Below are 23289 nucleotides of genomic sequence, written 5' to 3'. Positions count from 1 at the left end.
AACAAAAGATTTTTATCAAATGTTACAATGCAAGAAAAGGAAGAAAAAGGAGAAGAAAAACAGAAAGAAAAGAAAACTTCCATTTTCTGGGTGTGCAAAGACCATGAAGACCTATCCCAGCGCATGGGTGGGTTTTGTGGTTAGTTAACTTTGTGTGTAGTGTGTTTTGTCAGTGTAGGAAACGGGCTTTCCGACATCTAGCTAGTCCATGGCGCCCACGCCGCTCGGTGCCTGCAGCTCGAACGGAATTCAGTGGTGCCCTCGGTGTCTCTTCCTTGCTCCCATTTTTTCCTGCAACGTAGTATGAAGTATCTTATCCTTTTCTGTGAATTCCAATTTGCCTTAACTCTTTCGATGCTGTAACTGTTTCTGTAAGAGTTAGTTCAAGCTAATGAAACAGAACTCTTTGACCAGATGAGCTGGTCTGTCATGCCTTGTAAAACAGCAGCACAGGCTTTTAAGATGCAGTCCATAAAAGTTGCTGAAATTTTGCCCTTTTAAAAGAGAGAGAGAGAGAGAGAGGAAATGAATGAAGGTGGCCCAGAGTCCATCTTCTACAGGACTTGTTCCTTTTTATTTCTTTTCTTTTTTTGTTTTTGTTAATCCTCACCCAAGGATATTTTTCCATTGATTTTTAGAGATTGTGGAAGGGAGGAAGGAGGTGGATGAGAGAGAGAGAGAAACATGAATGTGAGAGAGACACATCCACTGAGCCAAATCGACTAGGGCAGGACTTGTTCCTTTTTGAAGAGCTGCCCACGCACTAGCTCACTTGATCTTGGTAAGATTCTGAATAGAGGTCGCTGTAGAAGGAAAGCTTCTAACACGCACACCTAGAGCGTTCACAAAACAGACACCATCTCTCTCGCTTTCATGGCTGTGGCAAGTGAGGCTGCAACTTTTTTTTTTTTAAGATTCAAATCTTTTTCTTAAATATATTTTTATTAATTTCAAAGAGGAAGGGAGAGGGGGAGAGAGAGAGAGACAGAAACATCAATGATGAAAGAGACACGTCGATTGTTTGCCTCCTGCATGCCCCCCAACCAGGGGTTAGGGATCAAGCCTGCAACCGAGGTACATGCCCTTGACCAGATTTGAACCCAGGACTCTTCGGTCCACAGGCCAATGCTCTATCCACTGTGCCAAACTGGCCAGGGCGAGGCTGCAACTTTTTATTCTGTGAATCTCTGACACTCCACTCCAAGTAGCTTGCATGTCACAGGAGCAGGGGGACACCCGACTCCACGTGTAACTCCCAGAGGGCAGCCAGGAGCAGCCAGGAACCACTCAACTCAAAGGGGACCCGGCAGGGCCGACAGCTTCACAAGCTGCAAAATGGGCACTGCTTCCCTGGCGGAGCTGGCCTCTGACGGTGCAGGAATGGCGTTTCAGGGGCACCAGGGGGCTCGGGTCTGGAAGGTTTCACTCGCCCTTATTCTTCCTTCATGACGAGGCTGGGCCTTCCCCTGCCTATTCTTGCCTGCTGCCTGAAGACAGAGCCTGGGCCCAAGAGCCCATGGCCGAGCTCACACAGTAGGGCGACAGAAAACCTGCGACTCCAGCCATGCCTCTGCGGGCGCAGCCGTGGACCATGCAGGTGGAAGCTGCATGAGACAGCGAGACCAGTGGACACGGTTTTCCTGCCCTTTCAGAGAAGCGCATATATCTCTAACACAGGCTCAGCAAACTTTCTGCAAAGAGCCAGGAAGTATTTTAGCCTTTGCAGGCCCCATGGTGTCTTGACGACTCGACGCAGCGGTCCTGTGCTAAAGCAGCCATAGAGAAGATGTGCCTCCCTGAGAGGGCTGCATGCCGATAAACCCGAGTCATAAAAACCGGTGGCCATGTGGCCTGGGCTCTAAAAGCGCAAGCAAGCATAATTCTGTTCTTTGCAAAAAGAGGAACTTTCCATTTTTAAAACACTCCTTAGAGCAGCCTTGGGCAAACTACGGCCCGCGGGCCGGATCCGGCTGTTCTATCCGGTTCCCTTGCTCTCCCCTCCGCTCCTTTACTTTGAATTTATATTAGTTCACACAAACACTCCATCCATGCTTTTGTTCCGGCCCTCCGGTCCAGTTTAAGAACCCATTGTGGCCCTCAAGTCAAAAAGTTTGCCCACCCCTGCCTTAGAGCAACAAAAAACCTCCACAAAGAACGCTCAGACACTGTGCTATTCTTCCTCCCTGCTGACAGACAACCTTGTTCCCGGGAGGAGCACAGGAGCCTCGGTGTACCTTGCTCAGAAATAAAACCTCAGATTTGTTTACTATTGATGCACCTGCAAAACAGGAAAAACACAACCAAAAGAAACCACACACCAAGTCCAAAGGTGTCAGGCCCAGCGGAGGGGTTTCTCCAGAGGCCCCTGTCCACACCCCACCCCACCCCACTCTCTCCACTGCATTCTGTCCAGTGCCTTGCACCACATTGTGGTCACTGTGTTAGAGGCACAATCGACCCACAGAAAAGATGCCTCCAAACAAGCACAGGGCTGCACACAGAGGAGAGAACAAGGAACCCGGAGGCTGAGCTGTCCCACGTTCCCAGGCCACTGGCTGGCCAATCTGGAGAAGACGCAGCTCTTGCAGCCCCGGCTGTGTACACCTCCCCCACGGAGCTCTCATGGAAACTCATGAAGTCCTGTTTATAAAAGTGCTTCGCCAGTGGGAGGTGTTCTTATCTGAATGGAGACTGCAGGGCAAGCACTCAATCCTAAGACCAAGTAGAGGCCGCTGAGTTCTTGCTCCAGGAAAGAAAGGCTGGGAGCTCCAAGACGACAGACCTTGCCAGGTGAGCTGCTCTGGGACCAGACATGCAGGCCAGGTTATACCACACACTCTAACTTATCCTTGTGTCCGTCTGCAAGAAATCTGGGGGGTGCAGGTACCCTCGTGACATCTCAGAGAAGAACCAAGAAAAATCTATACAAACCTAAAAAAAGTAAATGCAACCAGTGAGGTCTTTGTAGGGAAAGGGTTTGGGGGTAGAATTCCGGCCCAGGCATCAACGACCAGCATTGCAGTCGTGGTTCTGCCACTAACTAGACCCGAGTTCCCTTTCCTGTGCGTGAGTGCGCCTGCTCCCGGCCCCTCACAGGGCAGTTAAGGGATCCAATCAAAGAACGGCTGCAAAAGGCTCTGTGTCACATTACCATCACCCAGCTATGCAAGTCTCCAAATTGTACAGACATTGTTATGCCCACAATAAAATCCTAGCGTCAAAATCACTAGTACACATGTTCTTTGTCTCGGCAATTCCACTAACAGAATGTTTTCTCTGGTATGTTTCCATACGTTACACGAGTTTTCATTAATGCCCTGCTTATAACAGCAAAAGATGAGAAACAACCCACACGTCCTTCACGGGACCTGGTGTGATAAAGCCGGGGCTGATGGTGGCTGGGGGCATGGAAGGGCTGGGGACAGGGGTGTAGACGGGCTGTCACTGCATCCATTTTAATACATTTTAAATTTTTTGAACCAGGTGGATATCTTCAAAATTAAATGCAAACAACTGGGAAAAGAGGTAGGGGAATTTTAACTCACCTTTAATATCCAGAAGGTGGTATCCATCCCAGCCCCAAGGTTTAAAATCTGACAGTGACATTCTGTCTTCCGTAGGAATGCCTTTATAAGCTGACTGATGCCATGGACTCGAGCAAAATATCCTAAGGAAGAGACAGAGGCACAAGCGGTCCCTCAGTGCCGACAACAGTGGCTTTGCAAAGCCCCTGCAGAGGAAGAAGCAGCCCCTCGGTGATGGAGCAGTGGCCTTGCAAAGCCCCCCGAAGAGCACACCCAAACACCCCACCCGCCTCCTGCGGGGTCAGCAGGGGGCTGCAGACTTCACCTGAGACAAGGCAACTTTCAGGTTCTCTCACCCTTTTTCTTAAAGCTGTCTGAACCAAACTGAGCACAACCTACATGAGGGTGGAATCAACTATCTCTCCTAAGAGATCTAAAATGTCCTATAATCTTACTTCAGGAAGTAAGGGTTTTACTTCAAAACATCTGATCTAAATGTTCCTCTTGAAAATGAACTCTAGGAATTTGGCCTCTTGAGCTTTTTCACAGTCAGTGTGGATCCTGGAAAATACATAGCCTTTCTGCATAGTGAGAAGCACTCTCTGCGTGGGTTGCAGGACCCCAAACGAGATATTCAAACCCAGAGAGGAAGGGAGGGAGGAGGCTGACCTGGTGCCAGAGAGCCAGTCAGCCTGGCAGGTCCCTGCCTCTGGGGCACTCACAGGAAGCCTGCCCAGAGAGCAGGAGGGAGGGGGCGGAGCCCACTCAGCCAGGCTCCCCCCAAGCTCACCTTCTGTTCAAAGCAAACACCAAGTCTTTATTCTCAGAAATGCCCATATAAAATGTCTGCATTTCTTATCGACCCTCCCTCTAGGATCTTCAGGGCCAAGATTCCCTGCTCACACAGGAGCGACTGTCACGTGGTCAAGTTCTCAGTCAAATCCTTTGACTTCCTGATGGTGTCACCAACCATTCAGTAAGACAGCAAAAAGTAATCCCTTATGTGAACAGCACTTCACAGTAAAAGGTATATAGCCAAAGCCGGTTTGGCTCAGTGGATAGAGCGTCGGCCTGCGGACTGAAGGGTCCCAGGTTCGATTCCGGTCAAGGGCATGTACCTTGGTTGCGGGCACATCCCCAGTGGGGGGTGTGCAGGAGGCAGCTGATCGATGTTTCTCTCTCATCGATGTTTCTAGCTCTCTATCCCTCTCCCTTCCTCTCTGTAAAATATCAATAAAATATATTTAAAAAAAAAAAAAAAGGTATATAAATGGCTTTTCAACATACGATCTTCAACCTTACCCTTAAGTAAAAGGAATAAAACTAAAACTACTCTACGATAGCATTTCTCAATATCAGATTAACAAAGATTAAAAATTTCACACTGAGCCCTAGCCGGTTTGGCTCAGTGGACAGAGCATCAGTCTGTGGACTAAAGGGTCCCAGGTTTGATTCCGGTCAAGGGCATATGCCCAGGTTGCGGGTTCGATCCCCGGTGGGGAGCGTGCAGAAGGCAGTTATTAATGATTCTCTCTCATCATTGATGTTTCTATCTCTCTCTCCCTCTCCCTTCCTCCCTGAAATCAATAAAAATATATTTTTTAAAAAAACTTCACACTGAGATAGGGTAGAGGAGGAGAAACCAAGATGGCGGCATAGGTAAGCACCTAAACTGCTGCCTCGCACAACAATTTCAAAACTACAACTAAAAGACAGAACGGACACCATCCAGAACCACAGGAAAGCTGGCTGAGTGAAAATTCTACAACTAGAAGGAAAGAGAAAAGCTCACAGAGAATTGGAGGTACGGCAAAGGGTCTTTGTGCGCGCAGAGAGGAAGGGCGGCTGAGAGCCTGGCTGACTTTCTCTGGCGGAAGGGGAAAGGAAGCCCCCGACCGCACTGAACCCCAGTTCTGACTGCACTGAACCCCAGTTCCGGGCAAGCCCCTGGGGACCCACGCTCTTGTGAGGGGAGTCTGGACTCTCCGGCGGAGACTCGGGAGCTGGGGAAGGCAGAAGTCTGAAGGCGCGCACGTGGAGCTGGGGAAGGCAGAAGTCTGAAGGCGCGCGCGTGCCAGTGCGCACAAAGGCTGCGGAGGTTGCCACAGGCTTTCCCTAGTGGAAGGGAGTCAGAGGCTCCTGACTGCACTGAGCCCCAGTTCTGACTGCAGTGAACCCCAGTTCCAGGCGAGCCCCTGGGGACCCACCTCTTGTGGGGGGAGTCTGGACTCTCGGGCGAAGACTCGGGAGCCGGGGAAGGCAGAGGTCTGAAGGCGCGCACGTACGCGCAGGGCAAGGCTGACGGGAAGCCAAGACTGAGACTCCACCCCATCCAAGCTGAGCACAGAGGCTATTGCAATTTGGCAAGTCTAATCCTATAAGGCTGTCTCCAGCACCGAACTTCTCCCAGCATAGACACAGCTGATCCTTACAGCCAACTGACCTGGAGGTCAATTCTTCCCAGTGATACCAACAACAATCAAGACTTAATTACAACAAGGCTGTACACACAGTCCATAAAGGGGTGCACCAAGAGTGTCCACCTCAGGTTAACTGGGGAGGCAGACCCACTGGGCCATATTGGAAACCTAGCACACAAATCTACCTTACCAACTCAGGGAAGCAGTGAAAATGCGGCGTCAAAGAATCAGATCACAAACGAAAGAAATGGAGGAAAACAAACGACTGGATATAGAATTCAAAACCACGGTTATAAGGCTTTTTAAGAATATCCTAGAAAAGGCCGATAAATATAACGAGACCCTCGAAGATATGAAAAAGGACCAACTAGAAATTAAACATACACTGACTGAAATAAAAAATATTATACAGAGACCCAAAAACAGACTAGAAGAACACAAAAATCAAGTCAAAGAATTGAAATACAAAGAAGCAAAAAACACTCAACCAAAAAAGCAAAAAGCAAAAAAAAAAATCCAAAAAGTTGAAGATAGTGTAAGAAGACTCCGGGACAACTTCAAGCGTACCAACATCAGAATTATGGGGGTGCCAGAAGAAGAGAGAGAGCAAGATACTGAAAACCTATCTGAAGAAATAATGACAGAAAACTTCTCCCACTTGGGGAAAGAAATAGACTTACAAGTCCAGGAAGCACACAGAACCCCAAACAAAAGGAATCCGAAGAGGACCACACCAAGACACATCATAATTAAAATGCCAAGAGCAAAAGACAAAGAGAGAATCTTAAAAGCAGCAAGAGAAAAACAGTTAGTTACCTACAAGGGAGCACCCATACGACTGTCAGCTGATTTCTCAACAGAAACTATGCAGGCCAGACGGGAGTGGCAAGAAATTTTCAATGTGATGAATAGCAAGAACCTACAACCAAGATTACTCTACCCAGCAAAGCTATCATTCAGAATTGAAGGACAGATAAGAAAAAGCTGAAGGAGTTCATCACCACCAAACCAGTATTATATGAAATGCTGAAAGGTATTCTTAAAGAAGAGAAAGAAGAAAAAGTAAAGAGAAAAATTATGAACAACAAATACATATCTATCAACAAGTGAACCTAAAATCAAGTGAATTAAAAACCTGAGGAACAGAATAAACTGGTGAATATAATAGAATCAGGGGCATAGAAAGGGAGTGGACTGATAATTCTCAGGGGGAAAGGGGTATGGGGGGTTCATGAAGAGACTGGACAAAAATCATACACCTATGGATGAGGACAGTGGGGGGGAGGTAAGGGCAGAAGGTGGGGTGGGAACTGGGTGGAGGGGAGCTATGGGGGGAAAAAGGAGAAACAATTGTAATAATCTGAATAAAGATTTATTAAAATAAAAAAAATTAAAATAAAAAAAAAATTCACACTGATGGCCAAGATTTGATAATTACTAAAACTTATCCACATGTAATTCCACTTTTGTATGGTTTGAAACTTTCCATAATAAAAGTATTTTTAAAAATAGAAATTTTTTCTAAATAAGAAGTTTCATAATACGCTTGTTGGTGAGGATTTTAGGAAATGAGCACTTTCATATACTACTGGAGAGAGTGCATCCTGGAACGCTCTGTTTAAGAATGAATTCCTAGCCCACCAGGCGTGGCTCAGTGGTTCAGCGTCGACCTATGAATCAGAAGGTCACGGGTTCAGAAGGTCACGGGTTAGATTCCCGGTCAGGGCACACGCCCAGGTTGTGGGTTCCCATCACATCCCCAGTGTGGGGCATGCAGTCCCTTCCTCTCTGAAATCAATACAAATATATATATATATATATATACATATATATATATATATATATATATATATATATATATATTTTTTTTTTTTTTTAATGAATCCCTGAAACTTCAGACCATTCAGCTGATGAGAAGATGCTAGGGAGAAAAAGGGGGCCACTTGCCTCTGTTAATTTCAGGGGCCTTCCTTTCTTTGCACAGCCTCACAAGGTGCTGGAGGTAAGGGTCATCCCAGTAGCCAATGCTCACTGCAAACCTGAGAGGAACGAAAGAGAAGGCATGTGGGTAGAGATCTGTATATATTCTGACCAAGGTTCATGGCCACGTTCCCAGGAACCAGGTCAAGGATCCAGAACAGACTCACCACCCCCCTTTATATACACACACACTTCCCATCACGTTTCCTTACAGTGGCCATTTCTCACCTCTGTCTTTCCTCTTATGACTAATTCCTTCCCCAGAGCCCTAAACAGCAAATAACCTCATCCCATTGTCACAACAACTTATTCACTCCGCAAACTCACTGGCCAAAGCTTTTATCAGATAACTAAAAAGTTCTATGTCGAGAGAAAGGAAATTCAGAAATATTTTGCAAACATCACTAATACCGGCCTACGTTTTCTCCTGACTCTGCATTTTGTGCACATCCCTTAAGGTGGTCACAGTGGGGAGACCAGGAAGAAACAAGACAACTACACCTTGCACAATGCTATGGTGTCCTAACCTCTCTCTACCCCAGTCTACACCTACGCGGGAAAGTTCTAGTGTTCCGAGTCTGGGATCTGAAGCCGGATTACACTGGAAGTCTTCTGGCGACCACGAGTGGCACCAGTCTAGGACCACTGATGAGTCATGGAAGGAACCTGGGTCCCTAAGGCCATGCCACACCACTGTAGGCCTGGAGCCTGCTCTACCTCCCCAAGGACATTGGTGAGATAATTCTTCACCATTTGAGCCAACCTGAGCCAGGTTTGTGTGACTTTCAGCCTAAAGCATCCTACCTACTACCCGAGGAATGCACTCAATTCCATGTTGCTTGATAAGGAAGCTGAAATTTAAGGGGTGTGGATGTGTGTGTCTCCCAGGTAGGTTCTGAGCTCCCAAAAGTAGATACTGTCGCTTTTCTTTTCTTTATATCTACCGACAAGGTTTACTGCAGCCCTGACTGCAACAGGTGCTGATTCTGAAAAAAGATCCCCCCATAGAACCTCACATTTATGTTTATACAACCACAGACACTTATAAGAAAGTACCTGTGTTCAGCTACTCAATACAGCCGCTCAACATAGAAACAAAGTCCTCGCTAAGAACACCACTTGCTACAAGCCTGGACTATCCGAGGAAAACACAGTACAGGCAGTCCTCGGGTTCCGTCAGACTCGACGTACGTCATTTCGTGGTTACGTCGCCATCTCCCATTTATTATAAAAAAAAAAGTTCCATCATTTCGACATATGTACATATGTGCTTTATATTTTTTTATTATTTACTTACCACAAGTACAGGTCAGGAATTGTTATCTTTCTTTTAAATTTTTACTGTTTCACTTCATTACTGCTGTGTATGTGCTCCATGTGAGTGACGTAAGTGCTTATGTAGGTGGGTTCCGACTTACAGCGAAAATCTCATTACCTCGCGCCGTAGGAACGGATCTCCAACATAACCCGAGGACCTACTGTATTACAAGAGTAAACTTGCTCAGTGGTCCAAAAGAGTATTTCACAAAATATCATGAAATCAACTGAATAATCTGAAAACCTGCACTTAAAAAATAAAGTAGAATGCAGTAAAACAGAAAACACCCGTGTGCGTTACACACGGAAAGGGATGAGACTTCTGTGAAGATTTTGTTTCATGTCTGTGTTGGAGGAAGTTAAGTTTCTCATGGAGTTTGATGAACAGATTTCAAAGGATTCGTCTAGTGCCATCTAGTGGTCACTGCCTAGTGAGAACACCATTGAACAGTTAAAGCAAGCATGTCAAACTCTCGGCCAGCGGACCACAGGAGACCCACAAGGAATATTTTTGCAGCCCAGCCAATATAACGGTATGTAAGAAACGTTTTAATAAAAATTTCGTAACTTAATTTTTACAATATTTTGCTATACATAATATCTTATTTAAAAGGCCTGTGGCCGTCAAGCCATAACGACGTCACGACCAAATGAGCAGCGGCTCTTGCAACGGGCCGTGTGGGATGCAAGCTACTAGCTGCGGAGAGCTGCTAGCGGGCGGAGGGCGGAGGGCAGAGGGCGGAGGGTGTAGGGCGGGGCGCGAGCTACTAGCGGTGGAGGGCGGGGCGGCCAGCTGAGGCAAGTGGAAGCAAGCAAGCTACTCGCGCCTGATTTCGTGCGCACCGGGCCTCTAGTTATTAATAACGAACTACAACGTTTGCTAATGACTGATTACTAGAATTGTGTTGCATTCATTTCCCTTATGCGCCAGCACACCATTTCCCTCCACTAATACTAGCAGCGATTATTTTAGAGCCAATTGCCACATCATTAGTCTTGGACTGACTTCTTTGGTGTGCGCAAAAGGAAATATTTCGCTTTCAGAGAACAAGAAAAATAGGTTTATTTGCGTTACGCTTATTAATTTGTGCAGTTATTCAGTGTCTGATAAGTTAATGTTCAAGAAAAAAATATTAATTTTTATTAAAATGTTCTATTATTTCATGTTAACGATGACTCATTTATTTCAGTCCTTTGTATTCAGCATGTCTCTATCGAAATAAACCTACGTTTCTATGAAAATTGAAGCTTTCGCTTTTTGCAACCCACATAAACGTAAACCTTGCTTATTTGGCCCGTGTTAGCCTTGGAGTTTGACATGCTTGAGTTAAAGGGTTGGAAGGGGCCTTGGAAATGATCTGGTCAATCCCAACATCCAGTGTAAGAATCCTTGCATTCGTATCAAGCCACTCACTCCTCTGCGAAGCCTCTGCAGGACAGCCGATCAGCTGGCATCCCTCCAAGCACTCCTTGTTGGACTATTACTGCACTAGTGGATAACAAGGAGCAGTTTCTATTCCTCTCAACTCTGTACTATCAGTTGATATTAGACCATTGATTCAGTCAAGCAATATTTATTGTCTGCTCGATGCCAGGCAAGATGGAGAAGGGCCAGAGGCAAAGATAAATATGGGATTACTAGGGGCCCGGTGAATGAAGATTCATGAATGGGGGGTGGGTCCCTCAGCCAGACCTGCACCCTCTCCAACCTGGGAGCCCTCAGGGGAGCCCTCTCCAATCCGGGAGTTTCTGTCTGTCTTTGCAATCATATGAGCTAATTGTCTGAGACCCCAACCCAATTTGGTTTGTTGCTCACAGAATAATAGAGGCATTTTTTTTTCTTTGCTTCATTGGTGGAGATTTCCTGGAAGTTTTAGGATATCTTCCCTTTAATTTTTCCTAGACACTCCGATTTTCCTTATGTCTCTCACCTTTGCTTTCCCTCCACCCCCCACTGCAACAGTAACTTGCTCCAGGCTCACTTTGCTCTAGTGTCTGCAGGGGTCCTCAAACTACGGCCCGCGGGCCACATGCGGCCCACCGAGGACATTTATCCGGACCGCCGGGTGCCGCTGCCTGTCCTGCTTAGCAGCCGACTCATCCCGGGCCCGCAGTGCACATAGGAATTTGTTCATAGTTTTTTCTTTAAACTATAGTCCGGCCCTCCAATGGTCTGAGGGACAGTGAACTGGCCCCCTGTTTAAAAAGTTTGAGGACCCCTGGTCTAGGAGATCCGTCTGCCACCAGAACTACGATTCCCAGCATTCCTGGTGCTCCCCATGCTCTGGGCTTCCACTTCCAGTCCTAGGGCTTCCACCAGAACTACTATTTCCAGAATTCCTGGTGCTCCCTGCACCCTTGGTTTTCCCTTCCTGCTCTGTCTCCGTCCCACGGCCTCCCACTCTGCCAAGTCCTCCAAGCCACCAGCTCTCCCTCTCTGCTCTCTGTCTGGTGGCTTGGGGAGCCAAGTTCCCCAAGCTGCTTCACTCTCCACCAGGCGCCTGTGTATGCAAATTAACCCACCATCTTTGTCAGGTTAACTTGCATACTCACTCCTTATTGGCCGGTGAGTGTAGCAGAGATATGGTCAATTTACATGTTTCTCTTTTATTCTATAGGATGAGCAGTGAAGGGCATGAGTAACAAGGAGAACAGAGGGATCTTACTGAGAGAAGGGGAAGGGAAAGGCTTCTGGAAGGGGGATGGCGAGTTGAGCCCTACAGAATGGAGAGTCACTGTGCAAAGGGCCCTGCAGACAGGAGGCACGGCTGACAGACGCGCTCTGGCATGGGAATGGACTTGGAGTGTCCCAGTAGCAGAAGGTCGGTGGGGAGGACTGGAGAGTGGTAAGGAAACAAGAGAAACCAGGGAAGAGGTTGGAGAAAGAAGCAAGCTCAGGCCACACAGAGCCTGGCAGGAGCATGGGACTGACCTCAAAGTACCCAGCACATCTGACCACCATCCCATGAGTCCTACTTCCCAGTGTTTCTAACAAGTGTCTCTCCAGTCTTCACAACTATAAACCTGCACACGGGTGTTTTCTGTTTTACCGTATTCTACTTCACTTTTTAAATGCAGGTTTTCAGATTATTCGTTGATTTCATGATATCGATGGGTCACAACTTACTGTTTGTGAAACACTCTTTTGGACCAATGAGCAATGTATATGTGTTTTGGACCCTGTATATGTATGTGTATGTATGGGTGGGTATTATGTAGATACTAGAGGCCCGGTGCACAAAATTCGTACACGGGGGTGGGAGGGGTGTCCCTCAGCCCAGCCTGCACCCTCTCCAATCTGGGACCCCTCAAGGGATGTACTCGAAGCAGTCAGACATCCCTCTCATAATCCAGGACTGCTGGCTCCCAACTGCTCACCTGCCTGCCTTCTTGATTACCCCTAACCACTTCTGCCTGCCAGCGTGATCACCCACTAACCACTCCCGTGCCAGCCTGATTGATGCCTAACTGCTCCTCTGCCAGCCTGATTGCCCCTAACTGCCCTCCCCTGCAGGCTTGGTCACCCCTAACTGCCCTCCCCTATGGGCCTGGTCCCCCCCAACTGCCCTCCCCTGCAGGCCTGGTCCCCCCCCAAATGCTCTCCCCTGCCGGCCTGGTCCCCCCCAACTGCCCTCCCCTGCAGGCCTGGTCCCCCCCAACTGCTCTCCCCTGCAGGCCTGGGTCCCCTCCAACTGCCCTTCCCTGCAGGCCCGTTTGCCCCCAACTTCCCTCCTTTGCCAGCCTGGTCACCCCTAACTGCCCTCCCCTGCAGGCTTGATCGCCCCCAACTGCCCTCCCTTGAAGGCCTGGTCCCTCCCAACTGCCCTCCCCTGCTGGCCTGATCTCCCACAACTGCCCTCCCTTGCAGGCCTGGTCCCTTCCAAATGCCCTCCCCTGCTGGCCATCTTGTGGCGGCCATCTTATGTCCACATGGGGGCATCCATCTTTGACCACATGGGGGCAGCCATGTTGTGTGTTGGAGTGATGGTCAATTTGCATATTACTCTTTTATTAGATAGGATAGAGGCCTGGTGCATAGGTGGGGGTCCAACTGGTTTGCCCTGAAGGGTGTCCCGGATCAGGGTGGGGGTTCCCTTGGGGCATGGGGCTGCCTGGGCGAGGGGCCTATGGTGGTTTGCAGGCCAGCCACGCCCCCCCCAGCGACCCAAGCGGAGGCCCTGGTATCTGGGATTTATTTATCTTCTATAATTGAAACTGTGTAGCCTTGAGCAGAGGCCAGGGCCGGCCAGGGCGGGAAGCTTGGCTTCCTCCATTGCTGGGGAAACCCAAGCCTCCTGCTTGCTCCATGGCTGCAGCCATCTTGGTTGGGTTAATTTGCATGCTCGCTCCTGATTGGCTGGTGGGCGTGGCTTGTGGGCGTAGCAGAGGTAATGGTCAATTTGCATGTTTCTCTTTTATTAGTGTAGATGTATGTATGTGTGCTTGTATTGTGTACATGTATATGTACAAATACATATGTGTATAGATGCATGTGTGCATATGTGTATTTATGTGTGTGTGTGTATATATATATATATATATATATATATGCAACTGCAAAAATCAACTGAACATTCTTAGCATTCGTTTTCAAGTTTGGGATTTTAACTGCATACTGCTTGTGGTCTTTAAGATATTGCTCCACCTTGCCCTATCCAGTTTGGCTCAATGGATAGAGCGTCGGCCTGCGGATTGAAGGGTCCCGGGTTCAATTCCGGTCAAGGGTACATGCCCAGGTTGTGGGCTCAATCCCCAGTAGGGGGTGTGCAGGAGACAGTCAATCAATGATTCTCTCTCATCATTAATGTTTCAATCTCTCTCTCCCTCTCCCTTCCTCTCTCTAAAGTCAGTAAAAATACATTTTTTAAAAAAGATATTGCTCTACCTCTCATTTTAAATTTTATTGTTGTTCTTTTACATCTTTAGTTTCATTTTTTAGTTCCTATTTTCCTGTACGTTTTATGCTTGGTTCAGAAATGAAAGCCAGGAAGCAAAGTCTTCAGGGCAAGAGACTGTTTACCTAAACAGAGTCTGGATTTGTTTCCCCTCTTGTGAGCTCTTGAAAGCTTCTTGTCACTTTCCTAAGTACCGTGTTTCCCCGAAAATAAGACCTACTCACAGGTTTCCTTCTGAGTGAAATATAAGGCATCCCCCGAAAATAAGGTCCCCAGGCTCTGTCTCAGAATGAAAATTAATTTACCATAAACTGGTCGCTAGGGCCGCCCCGACTGGCGTCTAGCAACCAGTGATGTTACGTGGAGTCCTGACATCACTGCTGTGTGGAGGCGGAGCGGAGGTCGGAGTGAGCGGTGAGCGCAGGGCGGGAGAGAGGAGACTTTCACAGATGCGTGTAGAACAACAGGAGGATTAGAGCGGACGGGACGTGGAGAAGGTGGTGAGTGCTGGTCTGTCTCTGGTGACACTACCTGATGCTCACGGCCGCCTTCATGATGACTGAAGGTTCTCAGTCAGTGGCAGACCCTGCTCCAGCCCAGATCCAGGCCCCAGCAAGCCCAGTGACAGTCCCCAGGAAGGCCCCAGGGGGTAAATGTCTGATAAAGGGGTAGGGGGGATGTCTGGTGAAGGTGTTCAGTGGCACAGGGGTGGGGGGAGGGGGATCACTTAAAATGACACAGGAGGATCAGAGGGGGCAATCAAAATGACACAGGAGGATCAGAGGGGACAATCAAAATGACACAGGAGGATCAGAGGGGACAATCAAAATGACACAGGAGGATCAAAAGGGGTTACTAAAATGGTAATCCCCCCTCTGATTCTCCTGTGCCATTTTGATTCCCCCCTCTGATCCCCCCTGTGTCATTTTGAGTGACCCCCCTCCCCCCACCTTGATACCCCAATTCCTTTTTTTTACCCCTAGAAATGAGCGCAAAAAGAAAAAGCTACTCCGTGGAGTACAAGAAAGGAATCGTGGAAGACTTTTGGGGCCAAAATCTTACTGCTTTCTGCAAAGAGAAGATGTTGAGTATCCGATTGGTCCGAAAATGGCGAACAAGTGGACAAGGGAAATGCTAAAAAGCGCAAGTGTGGATCAGGTCGGCAACCATTATTTTCCGAGCTGGAAGACCTGATCTGTGAATGGGTTGTTGACAGAAGAGCAAAGGCTTTGGTTGTGAATAGGGCTCAGATTCAAGAATTTGCCCTTGCAATGGCACCACAGTTTGACATAGCCCCCGAAGACTTCAAAGCATCACAACACTGCCTGGATAATTTCCTTCAGCGAAGTGAACTGTCTTTAAGAAGATCTACAACATTGTTTAGGTTGGAAGATACTCAAGTTATTAAGCGAGCACTTGCATTCAAGTCCTTTATTGATGATGCTGACTTCTCTAAATACAATCTTTCCAACATGATGGCTATGGATGAAACTGCAGTGTTTATGGGCCAATCATCTCAAACAACAATTGAACAGCGGGGTGCCTCCTTAGCGTACATTCCCTCCACTGCTTACGAAAGTGCACGTGTTTCCTGTATTTTGGCAATTCGTCTGGATGGCACTAAAATCCCACCTTTAATCATTTCTAAGGGCAAGAAGGAAAAGATTAAACATGTTTTGGGCGTTTTTATTCTTGAAACTGAAAAAGCCTGGGCCACACAAGCAGTTATAAGGAAGTGGGTCGATTTAATGCTGCCGCTTGTTATGCGAGGGAGCCAAAGAGGTCTGCTAGTCTGGGATGCAGCCAGCACTCACCGCGCTAAAGACATGAAGACATTTCTTCACGAAAGAAAAATAGATCAGATAATGATTCCCGCAGGAATGACAGCCTATCTCCAGACTCTTGATATTGCAATAAACAAGCCATTCAAAGACAATTTGCGCATGGAAATTAATGACTACATTGAAAATAGAATGGAGAGAAATCAGCGTGGAAACTTTGTGAAACCTAAACTGCAAGAAGTTGTGACTTGGATGAAGAATTCATGGGAGAAAATCACTGACAGTTGCATTGCAAATGCACTGCGAGCAGGCTACCTTGACAAGAAGTACTCATTTAAAGACAGTGCTATTGCTAAACATGAGAGATTTGGTCCACTGATTCTGAAAGAAATGGAGTCACAAGAAATTCACCAGGAAATTCAGGAATTGGATTGTTATGATGATGTTCCAGAAGATGATGACATGATTGTCATTGAATAAATGAGTAAATTCTTGATACTGTAGGATTCACAGTTTGCCTGGTTTGTGTTGACAACTACCGTACTACCGTACCGTATACAGGTAATAAATTTCCTTTATTTTCATTTAACAATAAATGTGTACCGTTTTCTTCTTCATGGAAAAATAAGACATCCCCTGAAAATAAGACCTAGCGTGTCTTTGGGGGCAAAAATTAATATAAGACACTGTCTTATTTTCGGGGAGACACGGTAGATCTATAAGGCCTACCAGGGGAATCGCCTAAAAAACTGGGCCTCAGAACCAAGAAGTCCCGCAGGCTGGTGTCCTCCCAGAGGAGAGTCTCCTGGCTCCACCCCACACCTAATTGCTTGATAAGGACTAATCTGATCTAAAATCTGCAGTGTCTGTTGTAAGCAGTATGGTGGGCAAAGCGTAAGCGGAACAGGAACCACTCACAAGAGGGTAAAATAAGAAGAATCCAAGTCAGTCCTCTGTACAATGCCCCTTATCTAACATTAACAAAAAGTAGTCAATACAGGACATAACAAGATCATGGATCTGAACAATGCAAACGTACTTTTGGGGGAAAATGAAACATTTACAAACATGTATTCTGAATGTTGCCACCCAGTCTGTGGTGTGCCTCTTCATTTCCTTAGTGTATCTATTTTTCCTTAGTGGTTAGTGTGCATGCCAAGATACTCTCCTATGTTCTCACATAGAAGCTTGATGGCCCTAGCTTTCCATTTAGGTTTATGAACCATCCCAAATTAATGTTTGTGTTTGAAATGAGGTTAGGGTCAAGGTGTTGCCACTTGAAATTCCAGTTGACCCACAGTCATTGGTTAAAAAGACTTCCCTTTCCCCAATGAACTGATTTGGCATCTGGGCAAAAGTCAACTGGCAGTATGTGTGTAGGCCTATTTCTGAACTCTCTGTTCACTCAGTGACCTACCTTTATGCTAAGACCACAGTTTTGATTAACGTAGCTTTACAGTAAGTCTTTAAGTAGTACTAAGCAGTCTAAGTTCTCCCACTTTGTTCTTCTTTAGAAGATTTTTTTGGGTATTCTAGAACCTTTGCGTTTCTATGTACATTTTAGAATCAACTTATCCTATGTAATAAAAGAGTAATATGCAAATTGACCATCACTCCAACACACAAGATGGCTGCCCCCATGTGGTCAAAGATCCTGCCCCCCTGTGGACACAAGATGGCCGCCACAAGATGGCCAGCAGGAGAGGGCAGTTGGGAGGGACCAAGCCTGCAAGGGAGGGCAGTTGTGGGCAATCATGCCAGGAGGGGAGAGCAGTTGGGGGGGAACAGGCCTGCAAGGGAGGGCAGTTGGGGCGATCAAGCCTGCATGGGAGGGCAGTTAGGGATGACCAGGCCGGCAGAGGAGGGAAGTTGGGGGCAACTGGGCCTGCATGGAAGGGCAGTTGGGGGGACCCAGGCCTGCATGGGAGAGCAGTTGTGGGGGGACCAGACCTGAAGCGGAGGGCAGTTTGGGGGGACCAGGCCTGCAGTGGAGGGCAGTTAGGGGTGACCAGGCTGGCAGGGGAAGGCAGTTAGGGGCAATCAGGCTGGCAGGGGAGTGGTTAAGGGGTGATCAGCTGGCAGGCAGAAGCAGTTAGGGGCAATCAGGAAGGCAGGCAGGCAGGCAAGCAGTTGGGAGCCAGCAGTCCTGGATTGTGAGAGGGATGTCCGACTGCCTGTTTAGGCCCGATCCTACTGGGATCAGGCCTAAACGGGCAGTTGGACATCCCTCAAGGGGTCCCAGATTGGAGAGGGTGCAGGCTGGGCTGAGAGACACCACCCCCCCCCCATGCACGAATTTCATGCACCGGGCCTCTAGTTCATTGATAAAAAAGATGGCTAGGATTTTGATTGGGACTACACTGACTCTATGGATCAATTAGGAGCAAACAGAAATCTCACCAACACCAAGTCTTCTAATGCATGAACAAAGTATACCTTCCATTTACGTAAGTCTCCTTTAATTTCTCTCAGAATTGTTCTATAGTTTTCTGTGTAAAGGTATTTCATACCTTTCATTAGATTTATTCTTAGACAGTTTACATTTTTGATGCTATTATAAATAATATTTTTAAATTTCAGTTTTTGCCCTGCCCAGCATTGCTAGGTGGTTAGAATGTCCACCCACAAAAGGGTCTCAGGTTCTATTCCAGTCAAGGGCACATACCAGGGTTCCAGGTTTGATCCCCAACCCTGGTCGGGCGCATGCAGGAGGCAACCAATTGATATGTCTCTTTCACATAGATATTTCTCTTCTCTTCTCTTCTCTTCTCTTCTCTTCTCTTCTCTTCTCTTCTCTCTCTCTTCTCCCCCTATCCTCTGCCCCCCGCTTACTCTCTCCCTTCCACTGTCTCAAAAAACCGATGGAAAAAATATCCTCAGGTGACTATTAACAACAAAAATTCATTTTCCTATACATGAATGTATATTTACAATACATCTGACAAAAGACTCCTACCCAGCTATGTAATGAACTACAATATAAGTCAAAACCAACAGTGACATCATCAAAAAAATGGGCAAAAAACTTGGACAGTTCACAAAAGATGTAGGAATGGCCAATGGGTACATAAAAAAGGTGATTAAGCCCTAGCTAGTTTGGCTCAGTGGATAGAGCATAGGTCTATGGACTGAAGGGTCCCAAGTTTGATTCCGGTCAAGAGCACATGCCTAGGTTGTGGGCTCAATCCTCAGTAGGGGGCGTGCAGGAGGCAGCCGGACAATGATTCTCTCTCATCATTGATGTTTCTATCTCTCTCTCCCTCTTCCTTCTCTCTGAAATCAATAAAAATATATATTTTTTAAAAAGGTGCTTGACCCTGGAGAGGGTCAATGTGGGGGAAAGGGGAACATCTGTAATACTTTCAACAATAAACATAAATTAGTCACCAGGGAAATGCAATGTAAAACCATAGTGAGATGCTATTTCACACCCACTGACGATATGGAGTGTTAACAAGGATGTAGAGTTTTCATCCTTTGCTGGTGGGAAGTGTAAACTAATAAACCACTTTGGGAATTAATCTGGCAATTAAATATAGACCCAGCCTATGATTACGCAATTCTACTCCTAGACATCTACCCAAGAGAAATGAAGGACATGTAAAGAATGTTCATGGCAGCCCATTCACAATGGCCCAAAACTGGGCACAACTCAAATGACCCTCATCCGGTGAAAGGACAAACAAGTCAGAGTGTGGTCACACAGCATAAAAAGAACCAACCACTTTACATGGACAGGGGTTCTCTCCTCACCAAACAGGAGCCAGGTTCCTCTGAGCCGTCTTCTCAAATAGGCTGCAACCTTGGCCTATAGAGACTTGGACAAACACCAACAGTTTCTAAGAGCTCAAGGCCACAACCCCAGGGTGACGCTAGTCCCACTTAAAGTGCCTGAGAGAATGTAAGGCTGCCAGGAGCACAAACTGTGCAGCCAACATTGAAGATACGCCCTTTCTCCCAGGTACCAAACCCAGATGGCTTCCCGTGGACCAACCCCTTCCTCCCTCCCTCTTTTTGTAATTTTTCACTTCTCTGACTCTACTGCCTGCTCGCCCGACTCCTGACTCCCCCACCTCCCTAAAAACGCCCTCTGTAGAGCTGCAGGAGAGTTATTCACACAGGACTCTTTCCCTGTTGCAATAGTTATTGCTGGCTAAAGCCTGACCTTACCACTTTAACCAGTATCTGGCTTTATCTCTGACAACATGAATGAATCTCAACAAACATGCTGAGTGAAAGAAATTACAAAAAGAATGCATACTGTCTGATTCATTCGTATGATGTTCAAGAACAGGCAAGCCGAAACCGGTTTGGCTCAGTGGATAGAGCGTCAGCCTGTGGACTGAAGGGTCCCAGGTTCGATTCCGGTCAAGGGCATGTACCTTGGTTGCGGGCACATCCCCAGTGGGGGGTGTGCAGGAGGCGGCTGATCGATGTTTCTCTCTCATCGACGTTTCTAACTCTCTATTCCTGTCTGTAAAAAATCAATAAAATATATTTAAAAAAAAAAAAAAAAAAAGAACAGGCAAATCTGATCCATGGTAGCTGAAATCAGAAAATGCTAGTGAGGTGGGGGCAAGGAGACCAACCAAAAGAGATAAAAGCGGCCTTTCTGGAGTTTCAGAAATATTTTGCATCTTGTTGAGTGGTGATTCACAGATATATACAACTGTCAACACTCATCAAACTGAAAACGGAAGACTTGAGCACTTAATTTATAGGGTGTCCCCCAAAAAATATATATATACTTTGAATAATTATAAAGGCAGTGTTTACTAAAATACATTTCATTTTCAAAATTGAGCTATCAGCTGTTAAAATATGCATATATTTTTGGGACACCCTGTATATAAATTATGTCCCTCTCTCCCTCCTCTATTTTCTTGTCTTCCCCTCCCCTATCCCCTACCCCCTTCTCTCCCCCTCTGCCTCTTCCTCTACCTCTCTCTCCCTTCTTCCCTCTCTCCCACTCCTTATCTCTCTCTCTCTCTCTCCCTTCCCCCTCCCCCCAGGGAAATTCTAGGGGGGAAAAAGATGAGGAACATAGCAGGACCTTCAAGTTCCCTTTCTAATATCCATTCACCCCTTCTTCCTTACTAAAAGAACCCCAGTTTTGTTTGAGGCATCTATCTACCCAATTAGAAATTCTTACCTCCCCACACTTTCCTGCAGCTGGGGGTGGGGCCATATGTCCTAGTACAAAGAAGTCTACAGGGCTTTCCAAAAATCCACAGCTTTCCTGATGAAGAGACACACACTCAGACACACATCTTTTGCTGGTACCCCTTCCTTCCCCGTTCTTTCCCTGCCAAGCAAGCTATGGGAGCTCTAAATCAATTCACAACTAAGTAACATTGTGATTAATAGTTTTAAGGCATAAAAATGAAAAAAGGCATTTCAATTGGAAGTCAAGAATGCCATCGCTGTGTTAAAGTATATATAAGAATTTAGTATATTATATATGACTTCTCAAATCAATTGGGAAATAGAGACCATTTAATAGATGGTGTAGGGACAACTAGCTAACGCTTTCAGACAAAATTTAGTTAAAACTGCTACATTCTTAAATAAAAGATGAATGATTTAAGCATAAAAGACAAAACCATATAAGTACTCAAAGTAAATGTTGTAATGATTGAGAATGGCCTTTCAAAGCACTGCTCAAAAAACACAAGCCATAAAGTTAGGTTGTCAGATTTTGCACCATGAAGATTCACAACTTCTGTATTATGAAATGCACTGACAAGCTACAGTGAAAACCAAGCATCCATCTGAGAGGAAATACTGCAACAAACACAGGCCAAAGGGTACCATCCCTCATATAAAAAGTTCTTATAAAGCAGAAATAGAAGTACAAATAACCAAACAAGAAGAAGACAACAACCCAGTTGGAAAATGGCTGGAGAAAGGATTCACATAAAAATATCAATGATAGTGAGCAAAATGCTCGGTCTCATCAGTGATTATAGAAACACAAATTAGAGAGGGATTATTCTCCACCCGCCAGCTGATGAGCCATTGGTCACCATGAAAATTCTGTGATTAGCATCTCATTCGCCACAGGCAGGAATGAAAACTGATACCTCTTCCGTTAACCATTTTGCAGGAGCTTCTCACTTTGTCATTTAAAAAATTAAGTTTATAAGAGAAAAAAATGATGTGAATATTACTATTCTAGATAAAAAACCATTACCTTTCACAGGTATTTTCCAATATTTATTTCATTCCTTTTTAAAAAAACGGGAGGGTTAAATATCCAGAATTTATTTGACTTTCTTGATGAGCAAGTTTGGCAGCTAATTTCTCCTCAACACGAAGTCCTAGATCTAAAGTGGTACATCTTCTCTGGAGGTGCAGAGGCCATCCTTGGTCAAAGTCTCAGCATGCTCTCCCAGGCAGCTGTGGTGGGGTGGGGACAGTGTGCTGGAAAGGTCCAGGCTTGCAGGAAAGCACCTCAGTTCCTGTGAGGTGACCCTGAGACTACCTGCATCTCCAGGGGGACAGTTTTCAGAAATCAGATTCACTTCTATAATTTTCACACTGGCATCTCAGCCTTACAGCCCCTGGTCTGGTTTCTGAACTGTACAGAACACTCAAAACTAGTAAAGAAGAAAAGCAGCTGTTTAAGGCCTCACAGGGTGATGCAATCTTCAGGGAGCCCATATGAGCTAAGGCGTCATCTATGACTCCCCAGCCTCCCCCCACATCCAATCTGCCAGCACCTTCTATGGGCTCCACCTGACAGACCCTCAGCACCTCCACGGCTCCCACCCTGGCAGGCCACCAGCCTCTCGGGCCTGGGATATCCCAAAGCCTAACTGGTCTCCTGGCTCCCATCCTTGCCCTGCAGTTTGGTCCCCACAGAGAAGCCGACATGATCCTGTTAAAACCCGTCAAGTGAACTTATTCTTCATTCAGTTCAAAATCCCTGACGGCTCCCCTCTCCAAGGAAGAGTTAGTCCTGTAAGAACCCCAGGCAGCCGGTCTGGCCAGCTCTGGCCTCAGGGCCGGCCTACTCTGTTGGCCCCATCTGGGGCCTAGGATGTGGATTCCCACTTACACACAGGGCTCCTCCCTCCTGCCCCCAGTCTCTCCCCAGCACTACCTTCCCAGCAGAGCCCTCCCTGGCCATCCCATCCCAGAGGACAACGCCTTCCAACACTCCCACAGCGCTGATCACCAGCTGGCACGCCAGATGTCTTGTTTCCCAGACTGCGCCCGCACTGGAACGAATGCCCTGTAAGAGCTCCATGTTGTCTGGGTTGCTCGCTTCTGTTCCACAGTAGAACAGTGCCTCCACAAAGGAGGCACTCAGTCAAGAAAGCCGAATGAATGCATTAACCCGAGATGATGTGGAACTAAACAGGCAAGG

The 23289-nt window shown here is 46.7% G+C and overlaps 1 protein-coding gene across 1 annotated transcript in view; it reads right to left on the bottom strand.

Annotated features, from left to right (window-relative positions):
* LCMT1 (leucine carboxyl methyltransferase 1) overlaps positions 1–23289 on the bottom strand; it is a 47553-nt gene that overhangs the window by 20081 nt on the left and 4183 nt on the right. Inside the window, exons 2-3 of the mRNA XM_080681735.1 lie at positions 7892–7983; positions 3546–3667 (exon numbers count right to left, since the gene is read on the bottom strand). Coding sequence (XP_080537861.1) covers positions 3546–3667; positions 7892–7983 — 214 coding nt within the window. The remainder of the gene's footprint in view (positions 1–3545; positions 3668–7891; positions 7984–23289) is intronic.

This window comes from Plecotus auritus (assembly GCF_963455305.1).
Source record: "Plecotus auritus genome assembly, chromosome: 7".
Taxonomy (NCBI): domain Eukaryota; kingdom Metazoa; phylum Chordata; class Mammalia; order Chiroptera; family Vespertilionidae; genus Plecotus; species Plecotus auritus.
Note: the sequence above shows the minus strand (reverse complement) of the source record. Positions and strands in the feature narration are given on the sequence as shown.